The sequence below is a fragment of the Erpetoichthys calabaricus genome, chromosome 3 (assembly GCF_900747795.2).
Source record: "Erpetoichthys calabaricus chromosome 3, fErpCal1.3, whole genome shotgun sequence".
Lineage (NCBI taxonomy): Eukaryota > Metazoa > Chordata > Cladistia > Polypteriformes > Polypteridae > Erpetoichthys > Erpetoichthys calabaricus.
In genome coordinates, this window is record NC_041396.2 from 267,913,625 (window position 1) to 267,926,514 (window position 12,890).

The window sequence follows — 12,890 nt, forward strand, 5'->3', positions numbered from 1 at the left end:
CCGGTTGGGTCTGACCCCCAGCCTCCTGTGACAGTACATAAACACTTTCAGACAAGTACTAAACACCTTTCTTTATATGAGAATGGAACAATTTTCTCTATAAATGAAGCACAATTTATTTTGCAAGTGAAACTGAATTATACTCAGAAAGTGTATCAACTTTATTTTAATGTATATCCAGGAAAAAAAAAAACAGTTATAACAAGCCCTTCTGTGCCATTCAAAAATCTGAGACCAAGAGTGTTGCAGAAGAAGAATTAAATAAAAGGTCAATAAACTGTGGTATTTACTGGATTTTATTAAGTTCTGTATTGGAAGTCAACAGCATCAGGTACATAAGCATGTTAGTAAACTGGAACAAAAGATATTTGCACATACGCACAAATACTTGTGTTAGTAACAACAATAATTTTGTCAGCTTCTATGAAGGCTGCACATCTTGACTCAGCAGAACCAATCATTTCCAATGTTGTTTAAGCATACTTTCTGTATGAATGTTAATGTTTTAAAAATGCAAATAAGGAAGACAGTGAAAGGGCCACAGGGCACTTTTTTTCTTCTGAAAGCTTAATTTCATAATGTGATGTATGAAATGAAATGTAATCCTGATGTAACATATAACTTAAAAATGTTCCCTGAAATTACATGCAGAAGGTGAATTAATGCATAAAACTACCGACCCTGAAGTGAAATTTATAAATGTGCTCTTATTCTCATCTCTGAAGTGTTAACATATTCAGAGAGAACAGAACACTATGATGTGCTTTCATTAATTTTGCCATTAAGATACATTTTTTGTTAATATGTTTTGCTGTTGGGAAAGAAGCAACTTTACTTTTCTTGTATGCAAAAATCAGCATTGGAAATGAGCCAGGTAGATTTTAATGTGCCACCAAAGAAGTCCTATTCTAATACAACAGTGAAGTAGTATCCTTGCAATAAATAATAGTGACTTTCCAAATATGTGGAATGACCTACTGGCGCTGCTGGTTTCCAATAGTACTGGTTGGACAGCCTGTAGCAATGTCAGAGAGTAGGCACTGATGAATACAAGAGGAATTCAATTAACATTGGACTGCAAGAACAATACGATTCTTATGAGATTTTTTGTAGATCTACTGATTTGTTTAGCTCAGATGCTGCGCTGAGTGAATAATTTATATGTCTCTTGATGGGTCAAATATGTGGTGTAAGGGAATTAGGCCCACTGACACATCATACATTCATTAACGGCATCAAAGTGCTTTTCTATCGACCAGTATGCTTTGGGCTAGGCAAACCTGTTACAGTCATCAAGGGCTTATTCAGACACAAATTAGGTCCATCAATAAGCAAACATCAGAAGCAGTTATGGATCTTCTTAAAAAGGCAATACAGTAAAAAAAAAAAAAACAGTAACGTTATTAATGGCATCATAAATCTGATGTTGGGTTTGTTCTACACCCAGGTGAGGTGCAGTAATAGAATCGATAAGGTTCAGTGTTTTCAGATTGTATTATTAATAATTATTATGTTTCATTAAATTAATTAGTAATTCGTTTACTGTTGCCACATACACAGGCACAAAAAAGTGTGCCTTGTCTTTTCTATTGCAGTATTAATCAGTAGGACACAGCACATGCTGACATCACCTTCTGTACAGATTGGTGTCCAAAAATGGTGAAAATTAAAACTAATAGAGAAATTTTTTTCAAGAATAATATAATTTAAATTATTCTTTTGGGGTTAGAAGTTGTTTTCCATGAATAACCTTTAGGCACAAAAGACAATGATGACAAACGGTAAAAATTCAAACAATTTCCATTGTGGAGTCCTTTTTTCATTGAATAAAAGTAAGCAAAGCAAAATGAACAAAACATAAAAAAAATCAGTACTGTTCATCAATATTCTAACCATGATACTCTCATTTTTGTCTAATAGTACTTGTCAGCATTACATCTTTTTTGTTCTTGTCTGAAACACAATTTTTTTAAAGATTATGATTTGGTACAAGACAGAGGAATCACAGCTCTCCTCTGTGCCAGCTCTCTGACATTACTCCTCATTGTTAGCAGATGCTGCTTTCTGATTGGACGACAGTATAACTGTCATAATTATGGAAGGCACTGCTCCCGATAATTACTGTTTACATTCGTAATGACTTCATTATTACTTGGCAATAAAAAAGAATTTATAGTGATCACTGTCACTGATAAATTAACAACAATTAGCGACACACCTGAAAAGGTGATAGAGCTGCCACCAGACATTTCAAAATTATACACTGTGATAAACTCAAAAACATAAAAATGTAAATAATATGACACACATTATCAATATAATGGACTGATAACAGAAAATTAATAGGCAAAGAAGAAGTAAAAGAAAATCACAGCAGAGGCATCAGCAGGTAAGTCTGGAATAAAAGGTCAACAATGGCATTAGGAAGAATATAGGTTCACAAGATGAAGATAATTTAGCTCAATAAAATGGTGTTTAATCTGTTCAGTATTTATTTTATCAAGATATTACAATTGTGAATCTTATACGTGGTTGCACAATGTTAGCTTAAGTCTGCTATTTGTAAGTGAACACTAAAGTTTTTATTATGATGCCTTCTGTAGCTTGAATTTCTAAAGGAGAGAAATCATTTCCATACTATCATACTTTGACTTTTTGTTTCATTTCCTAGTAATAACTTGTTGGTGTGATAACAACAGATACACAGGATAACTTACTAAGCAGTAGTAACAGTAGCATTGTCACCCGTACAGAGTACAGTGGAATTGTTGCTTGCCTGTCCTTCCATAATAGTAGTTAAGAACGTTGAAGATCTTTAAACCTCAGTGGCTTTTTTAGAAGTGGAGATATTGATGAACTGTGTCGATGTGAATAACCTGTTCTTTTCAAAAATTGTATGGTTTTAACTTATGATATCCTAGTTCAGAATGATACCAATAATGTGCACCTTTCAAAGGTCATCACTTACTGTGGAGACTACTTTACAGTTCATTCCTTTCTGTTCCACAATTCTCTAAAATATATCCTTTAGATTCTTTCTTTGCTTTTCATGACAACTTGTATTGTTTTGTCCAAGAAAAAATTATTGAACCTGTCTGGTCACACTGTGATCTTTGTGTTTTCTCCTAACCATACTTACAATACCATAATTGACCGTACAGTTTTTGAAAAGTACAGTTTATCACCATGTGCCACCTAAAATCTATGGTTAAGCAAATGAGTTCCGTAGGAATGAAGAAAGTGAAGGCAGTTAGGTGGTGCTCAACTGTTAAGAGTCAATGGGATAAATTGTTAGCGTAATAGTGGTGTCAAAAAATGGCGTGCAAGGTTTAAGTCTCCTCATTGTTAATGAATTTAAAGGAGATGCAAGACAGATAAGTCAGTCTTACGGCAGCCAGATGTGGATGAATAAGAATGTGTTTAGTTTCATTAGGATTTAAAACTTGTGACAGTAATTAAGTAAGTATTGTGAAGTCTTAACAGCTTAATAAACTAAACAGACATTGTCTAAATAAATTCTGCTGCATCATATCTGATGGGAAACATAAAAGACAATATAAATCAGATTTGAGGTTTGTTTGTATGTTTGAAATTACTGATCATGGAATGTGATTTAAAGGAAAATAACAAACTTACTGGCTTAATCCAGGCACTTTAGAGAACAGCTTACTTTGATATATAATTAATTTTTAAGCTTTCAGCACAGGAAAAGAGTATTCACTGGTGTGCTAGATGAACGACATTGCAAAATAATCAAACTTCTGATAGCCTACCTAAACTTTTCTAGTTCTGTCACTCCATCTGCTTTTCTTTTGATTTACTACTGATATACTTTTTTATTATGAAGAAACTAACTCATTAGAAAAGCTAAGAAATAGGCATTTGACACTGTAGGGCGGAGTGGTGGCTCTGAGGCTAAGGATCTGCGCTGGTATCCCGAAGGTTGCCGGTTCGAATCCCTGTCAGTGCCAAAAGAGATCCTACTCTGCTGGGCCCTTGAGCAAGGCCCTTAACCTGTAATTGCTCCAGGGGGCACTGTACAATGGCTGACCCTGCGCTCTGACCCCAAGGGGTATGCGAAAAAAAAAAAAACCTAACAAACACTGTTGTAAGTCGCTCTGGATAAGAGCGTCTGCTAAATGATGTAAATGTAAAAATGTAAATGTGATTACTTAATTAATTTAATAATTGCCTTAATTTAGAGACATACAATGCACTGGCTAGTGTCCAGTGTTAGCGACACTAATTCTAGGGTGGGCTCTTCTGACCTTGCCTATGCAGTAAACAGCAATTCTGGGACACTGCATATATGGACTTGACTGAACACTTAGTGTTTGTGCGATGACACATTCTCTAAGGGTAATAGCTAAAGATTTCAAGAGACATCAAAAAACAAAGACTAAGACTTCAGAACCTCAGCAAACGAATACGATCTGAACCTTGCATCATATGCAAGCTGGGGTAGGCTCCAGGAGATCCTCATGACCATATTCAGGACTAAGTGGGTTAGAAATCGATTGACTGACTGACTTATGCAAAACTAGTGCATCCAAGTACAGATCTGTAAAATTATTGAGATGTTTTTAAATAACTAAAATTATCTTCCAGATATAAAGACATTGAAAGCAATTGGAATGTTCTATGAAGAAAGGCATTAAAAAATAGGAGGGAAAAACGATGAAGGAGATCAAGGTTTCTTCTTTCTCCTCAAAGCTGACCAGAAAGAAAAGGCTGTTGACAGACAAACAGAAAGGCTGAATAGAAAAACTAATGGCCTGATTTTCAAAAAAAAAAGAACTCACATGTTTATAAAGTTTCTACATTTCGGAGATCCTAGCATCTTGGAAAATATCTAAGTTCAGATTAAACAAATTTAAATGTCTCATTTAGGAAAGTTCTAAAACACCCTTGTTAAACGTTAGCCTATAGAGTAGTTGTTCAGATAATTTTATTGCTAATTTGCAAGGCAACAATTTTATACCAGCAGCTGCCATAATGATACAGTATATAACCTTCAAGTAATTAATCCTTACAATGTCTTTGGGGCAAATGTGATCTGGTTTTGTCTTTGAAATCAGTAAAAGCACACTAAATTTCATGTTCAGGATGAAACAATGACTTTTCCTAAATTTTCCACAATTAAAGAACAGTAAAAACAAAATTACAAATTTCATAATTTACACAGCTTCTAAATAATTTTACCAATTTTACCATGCCATGTCTTTCAGATCAGTTTTTCAACCCAGAACGTAAAGGCTTTTAGTAATGTGACCTAACTTTACAAAAAGCAGAACTTTTTCCAAATATAATTTTCTGTACAACTGCTACACATCTGAAGACTGCCATTTCCTTCTGGTCTATTCTGACCCAATATAAATTTTAGTAAATGTTACACGTCACTGTTTGTTCACAACCCATAAAGACACCTAAAATGGTATCTTTTCAGCTCAGAAATGTGAAAAGTTTTTAGTAAAGTAACCTAAGATTAAAAAAAGCAAATATTTTCCAATTGTCATATTTTGAAAGCTGCTATGTGCTTTTGGGTCAGTTATGACCCACCAATGATAATAGTGGATTTTTCACTGCAATTAAGATGCATTGTTTGTTCACAACTCATTAAAACATCCTAAATGTCATCTGTTCTAAAAGTTAGATTCATCAAAACTACAGGTTAAGATGGTCAATTAATCCAAATTAGGTCTGGGATAAAGAATTCAATGTCCGAGGCACCTAAAAAGATGTTTCAGAACACACAGCATTGGGTCAGCATATGAAGACATTGTAAAGCTTAAATCCTGAGTTTCTTCTAGGATCACTGTTGAAAAGTTAAAGCCTCGGGTTGTAAACAATGCAGAATGGCATCATGTCTTACACTCACTACTTTGGGGATAGGCACTGACTCGTGACCTTGTTTTTTCCATTTGTAATTGAAAAGGGCAAGTTAAAAATGCTTCAGGATCACCTACAGAAGTGAAGGATTTAGATTTTTTTTCCAAGTTCAATGTCAGAAAATCTTTTCTGGAAGGGGGAAAGTTTGACATTAGGGTAGAGTGCTTCTGGATATCTTAAAATGACCCCTCTAGCTTCAGCTCCAACCTGTCTTAGATTACACTATGAAGATTATAGTCTCCATTTTTAAGCATGGAGAAAAACGTAAAGAACTAATTGGATGAGCAGGGCACTAATACTCACAAACTGTAAATTAGAGAGAAACTGTTTAAATACAATAATATAAGTCATATAAGCTTTGACTTATAATACTGGTATAATTGAAACTGCTAAACATTTAATATTACCATCTTTTGAAAATCAGGCAGTTAAGATAAGGAACAGGATAGAAGGAGGAAATGTCAGAAAACACAGCATACAAAAAACATGTGATTGGTGTCATTGCCTTTGTTTGTAGGATAATTCTCAGGGTGCTTAGTTGACTGCCATGTGTTTATTAATAGACTTTTCTTGACTTTGGTACATGTCTAAAAAAAGAAATCTACAAAGCACTGAATACTTTGTTTTCATTTCATTAGTTTTTAAAACTGATGCAACATTTTGGTTACCTGAAAAAGAATTAAACTCTGTCAAAACTGTTTATTGTAATTCATGTTCACAGAGGTGCACAGATTTGAGAAGGTTATGCTAAATGCTGTACATCATCTGAAATAGTTTGACTTACTGATCCTGAGAATTACTACAAACAGTAAGGCAATGCAAACCAGGTTCCTACTAAAGGAAAAACCTAAAACATGTTGTCGATATTCCACACCTCCCCACTGAGGGCATTGGCTGCCCCCTGTAGGGTCCAGGTCAGAAGGGCCAATTGTCTTCGGAATTGGTTTTCATCAAATTGTGATGGATTGGTGCGCAGTAAAGCCAAGTGTTCACGGAGTGCAGACAGAGTGTGATTTCCACGACCATGCAAGATATGGCGAAATGGTGACTCAGTGGAGGAGACGTACTGTGACAGGAAGTAGAACTCCACCTGGAAAAGGTCACAAAACACCAATGATCAGCTATGAAGGGTTTATTTACTACTTACACTCCATAAAATCTAATAGGCAAATGTCAAGTGACAGAGAATAAAGGGAGCAAGAAAGCAGTAGATGTTCTTTCATTCAATGATCTTCAAAGCCTGCTTATCCAATTTAGGGTTGTGGGATGAAGGAGGTTGTGTTAGCAACATCAAATACAAGCCAGGAAAGAAACCTAGACAGGCCACTAGTCCATCGCAAAACCTGAACCCAACCATACTCACTAAGACTGGGATAATTTCTTGTAGCCAATCATCCTAACATGAATGTTTTGGGGATAAGGATGCTGTTAGGAAATACATAGGAGAAAGAAAATGACTTTGGTTATATATTGTTGTGTGTGTACACAGGGGATAACTGAAGGGCTCTAGTGACTGTAATTCTATTGCTGCTCCAGGGGTTAACGCTGTGTCCTAATGTCTTTTTATCTTTCTCCCCCTGCACACCAAATGATTAATGGCTGTAACACTCCTGACATCACTTCCAGCATCTGTCCACCTGGACCCGCCTCTTCCTGCCGGAAGAACTCAAAACCAGAAACCACATCATCTTTATTGGTTCTGTTTTGAACTCACATCTGAAAACAAATTTCTGAAGCTTATTGTGTGCTTTTGTATTTGGTGCACATCTCAGTTTTTCGGAGTCAATGGACAATGAGAATTAGAGAAAGTGAATGCCTTGAATACTTGGGCAGAGCACTGTTAATTAGGATATTGAGAATAATAACCAGGCGGCATGATGGCGCAGTGGTAGCGCTGCTGCCTTGCAGTTAGGAGACCCAGGTTTGCTTCCTGGGTCCTCCCTGCGTGGAGTTTGTATGTTCTCCCCGTGTCTACGTGGGTTTCCTCCGGGTACTCCGGTTTCCTCCCACAGTTCAAAGACATGCAGGTTAGGTGCATTGGCGATCTTAAATTATGCATGGTGTGTGTGTGTGTGTGTGTGTCCTGCGGTGGGCTGGCACCCTGCCCAGGATTTGTTCTTGCCTTGAGTCCTGTGTTGGCTGGGATTGGCTCCAGCAGACCCCATGACCCTGTGTTAGGATATAGCGGGTTGGATAAAGGATTGTATAGTAATCCTATAGTAGGAATGTTAACTGTTCTGTAGCTTTACCAACATATGCTTAGCTGTTATATCAATACTAAACTTTGGCGAATATTGGGCTATCCTGGTGCCTAAGAACTTCTCCCCAAAATTGTACTTCAAAAACTACAAATCAATCCCATACACTATAATGTATTACAACACTCCAGTTTTCTTTACCTAGTGCTAACAATTTCTAATCATTTAAGTACCCAAATACTTTTATAATATAGTGGCACAAGAGCTGGTTTAAAGGATTAGAAGGTAGAGCAAAGGTTATTCAACCTTTATGGTAACAGCCTAAGACAAATTTGCTATCTGAAGTGACTGTACGCCTCCTTCAACGTAATCAGTTCAAAGGTTAATGAGCATCTGTCTTAGCAAAGAAAACCAAGTGCTAACGTACTGCCCAAAAGTACAAATCACAGCCTTCATTTGTCCCAAAGAAAACATAATACTTGGAAAACATTTACATATATTATTTTCAAGGTGTCTCCTCAAAGATCTACCTTTTTTAGTACTTGTGGAGTCAGTTGAACTTGGCAAATTAAGCTACAGTTTATCCTGTCTACTGTGGTGTCTACAGTTTGATGCTTGGCATACATCTGTTCATTATTATTTACAATTGCAGATGTTCCTAACAGCATGCCTCCTGTCACATATCGCTGATATATAGCTGCAAGTGAACATCACCGATGGATGCATATTGGCTAGAGATAAGCTCAGTGCCTGTATCAAACATGTTACTACTTAGATGTTTGCATGCTAACTCATCCTCTGCCATCGATCAATACTGAAGTTACACTCTGCAGTACATCTTGGCTAATGTCAAAACATCTTTATGTCATCAGCAAAGCACTGCTCTGACTCACAAATACCCTTGATTGGATTACGTCAATTCTCTTTCCAGATTCTCTGACACAGAACTTTCTAGGGTAAACCGCAGTAACTGACTTCAAAGTTTCTATTCTAATAACAAGAAAGAGACAAAAAAGTTTCATGCAACAGAGAAACGCAGTACACTCACCCTCATGATCCGCACATTGTACATGCGTGCTAAATTATGGTCATGCTCGTTGCTGTTCAGGATGGCATTACGGAGTTGATCTGCAGCACGGCTATAATCTCCACGGGCTGAAAAGATCCACTGCAGTGTCAAACCTTGAGCCTGCTCAGAAATGAAGAGAAAATGAGAGGAGATATCTTTTTTTTTTTTAATTCGAGTGTTTCTTAGCATTGAAATGTGCTGCTGTATTAAAAGACAAAGGAGTTTAAAGAAGTATGCAAATCCTTGTCTTGTTGTGTAGTTTTACATGTCAAGACATAAGTAAGATATAGTGTTCGCCAAGCCCTAAAATATGTCAAATCTAACTTCACGTGAAAAATTATACGTACATACATTTTCATTGTACAATTAAAATAAGCCAGCTTTTACACACAGTCATGTGTGTATACCCTTACTTCTTCCATATCACCTAGGAAAGTAATTTGAGCAGGATGTTGCTAGTCAAGTGCACTTGATTGGTTGATAACCAAGGCATGCAGCCATCTCAGTGTAACATCAGAACCTGTGACAATTAGGGCTGAAGCATTCTGCTGTGGAATAGATGAATGTTAGTGATGTCCTGATATGTAAAAACATAAAATTCAAAGACAGTGCACAACTGAAGTATCATTGTTCATTCACGTATCCAAAACCCTCAATACTTAGTTGAAGGACCTTTGGCAGTAATTCCAGCCTGGAGTCTTCTTGGGTCTGATATGACAAGCTTCACACATCCGGATTTGGGAATTTGTACAGATTTTATTGGCAAATCCTCTCAAGCTCTGTCAGATTGGATGGAGGCCACCAGTGGACAGTAATTTTCAGGTCTCTCCAGAAATGTTTGGTTGTGTTCAAGTCCGAGCTCGGACTTGATCAATTCAGGGACATTCATGGAGTTGTTCCTAAGCTACTTCTGTATTGTCTTTGCTTTGTGCTTAGGGTCATTGTCCTTTTCTGAAGGTGAACCTTTGGCCCAGTGTAGGCTCCAGAACACTCTAGAGCAGGGTTTGTGAAACTCGGTCCTGGGGACCCACTGTGGCTTCAGGTTTTTGTTCCAGTCACATTCTTAATCGGTGACAACAACTGACAATACTGATCTCATTTAATTAGCTGATATTTTTTTCCCCTTCTCTTACTCTCCATTCAGAAAAGCACAGCAGCATGATTTTTACATGTATAAGACATTTAGAAATAATTCTATTCTTGCTAAAGATTTAAATGCTTAACTCTCTTTTGTTGATTTCATTATATATTGCCCTTTACATTGCCTCTGTACAGTTTGCTCCCTTCATTGTACAGTATCTTAATAATGACAATTAAAAATGAGTAGAGAAGACACCCAGGCAAGCAACACTGAATCACAAAAGGCTGCAACTACTTTAGCGTCAAACCCACTAATTAGTAAATAATGGATTAATTAAACAATTAGAATACCTGGAAAGTAGAATAAAAATCAAGATGAAAGCATTGTTAAAAATACATTATTCCCATATAATTGCTTAGTAGTTTTTAACAAATTTTTTTAACAAACTTAGTTTTCTAATTTCTGTATTGTTCCCAAAACACAGAATCTGGGAAATAGCAATTAATTAATTAGTCCAGGAGTCCAATTAAAAACAGAAGATGGTTGGAACAAAAACCTGCAGCCACAGTTGGTCCCCAGAATTGAGATTGAAAACCATTGCTCTAGAGCAGATATTCCTTAAGGATGTCACTGTACTTTGTTCTGTTCAGCTTTCCCTTAACTCTGTCTAGTCTCCCAGTCCCTGCTGCTGAAAAACAACAGAGTTATGCAGCCACCATTATGCTTCATCTTTAGAATGGTATTGCTCAGATGATGAGTGGTTCGTGTTTTCCCCCAGACATGATGCTAACCTTAGTTTCATCATACCTGAGATGATGGTCTAATAGATGACTCTGATAGTTCTTTAGGTGCCTTTTTGTGAAATTCAAGAAGGCTTCCACATGTTTTTTACTGAGGGGAGGCTTCTGTCTGGCTACTCAGTCATAAAACCAAGAGAGTGTTGCTGTGGTAGTTGTACTGTAGTTGTAGTTTTTTCCATTTCCACACAGGTTCTATGCATTTTTAAATGGTTGAAGTTTGGAACAACCACAACTCTTCCCAGAGCTACCCACCATCCTAATCTGCACAATCAAAGCAGAAGGACCATGATGAGAAAGGTGACCAGGAACATTCTCCCCCAATTGCTCTGTTCAGTCAGGTGGCCAGCTATAACAAGAGTCATGGTTGTTCCAGACTTCTTCCATTTAAAAATTATGAAGGTAACTGTGCCCTTGGGATCCTTTAATGCTGCAATAATGTTTTGTTGTCTTCCACATATCTTCAACACAATCCTGTTTCTAAGCTCTGCAGGCAGTTCCTTTCACCTCGTAGCTTGGTTTTTCTCCGATTCACATTGTCAGTTATGGAAAACTCTATATAGACAGACGTGTACCTTTTTTAAACTTGTCCAGTCAATTGAAAATAACCACAGGTGCATTCCAAATAAGGTATAGAAAAATTTCAATGATAATCAACAGAATGTGATGCAAGTGCCATAGCAAAGGATCTGAATATTTGTGTCAATGTGATATTTCAGTTTTTTTTATTTATTTTGAATGAATTTGCAAAAAATCCCTCAAATACTGTTTTTACTTTGTCTTTCTGGAGTACAGTGTGTTACTTGATGTGGGAAAAATGATTTTAAATTATTTCATCATAAAGCTGCAACATAGCACAGTCTGTAAAAAATTAAAAGGGTCTGAATACATTCTGAATGGTCTGGAAAGACAGAAAATGGCACCAAGCAGATCTGACACAAAAGGCCATACGATAGGTGTAAAGAACAATTATGTCTCCAGGTTCTTACAGTAGCTGTATTAAATGTATGTTTATTTTAGAAAGTCCTTTATACCTAGTGAATTAACTTAATATTATCAGTTTGGTTTTCTTTTTTTAATACACACATGGCTGGATAATTATAGTGCCTTTGTACTTAATGAAACATTTCACTTGTTTTTAAATTATTTTAGCATTTCTAGGATTTATAAAAAAGACAGTTGTATTGCCTCTCTGTTTCGTACCACTTTGTGCTGTAACAAAATTTTTCTTAGGGAGCTTTCTAAATTTGACTATTTTTCACTGCATCTTAGGACTGATGAAACTGTTCTTATACTGGTTAATTATTACCCACTAGATACAGTTCTGTCTTCCTTGATGAATTTGGGGATTAAGTTTCAAGATTTTTAATTGATTTTTGTAATGCTCTGGCTTATAGTTTTATTTTTTTTTTCCAATTTTCCCTTGGCCTGTAAAATTATTTGAGTATGGTTTTGAGGTTTCTGAGGCCAAGAAATCTAGTAGATATATTCATTTTTGTTTCCTTGTGCTTCTAACATAATTATAAATGATTTAAGTTTCTGAAATACCTATCTTGTTTTTCTCAGGGTCGTCACCATTTTGGGATAGTTTTGTTGATTGTTGGTATGCTGTTGTTATGCTGGATGACTGGCAGTACCTTAGTGGTATTTATTATTAGTGTTGAGTTTCCTGGTTATGATTCTTGTCTCTGGTTATGTATATCTTTTTCTGAACAACTTACCACACTGTTCCTTGAATGCAATTTTAACTGCGCACTTTCTATAATCTCTTAATAAACTGAAGCCTAGTTTAGTCAAGCACCTTACTTGACTGCTCAGATGGCAATAATTTGAGACTATCTCAAGATTTAGGGAAA

General features: G+C 36.3%; 1 protein-coding gene across 2 annotated transcripts in view; it reads right to left on the reverse strand.

The window, feature by feature from the left end:
- Nucleotides 1–280: 280 nt before the first annotated feature.
- The window catches only part of tfr2 (transferrin receptor 2), a 76,894-nt gene continuing 64,284 nt past the window's right edge, over nt 281–12,890 (reverse strand). For both annotated transcript variants that reach the window (XM_028798231.2, XM_028798229.2), the window contains exons 18-19: nt 9,136–9,276; nt 281–6,979 (exon numbers count right to left, since the gene is read on the reverse strand). In XM_028798231.2, coding sequence (XP_028654064.1) covers nt 6,737–6,979; nt 9,136–9,276 — 384 coding nt within the window. In that variant the 3' untranslated portion in view covers nt 281–6,736. The remainder of the gene's footprint in view (nt 6,980–9,135; nt 9,277–12,890) is intronic.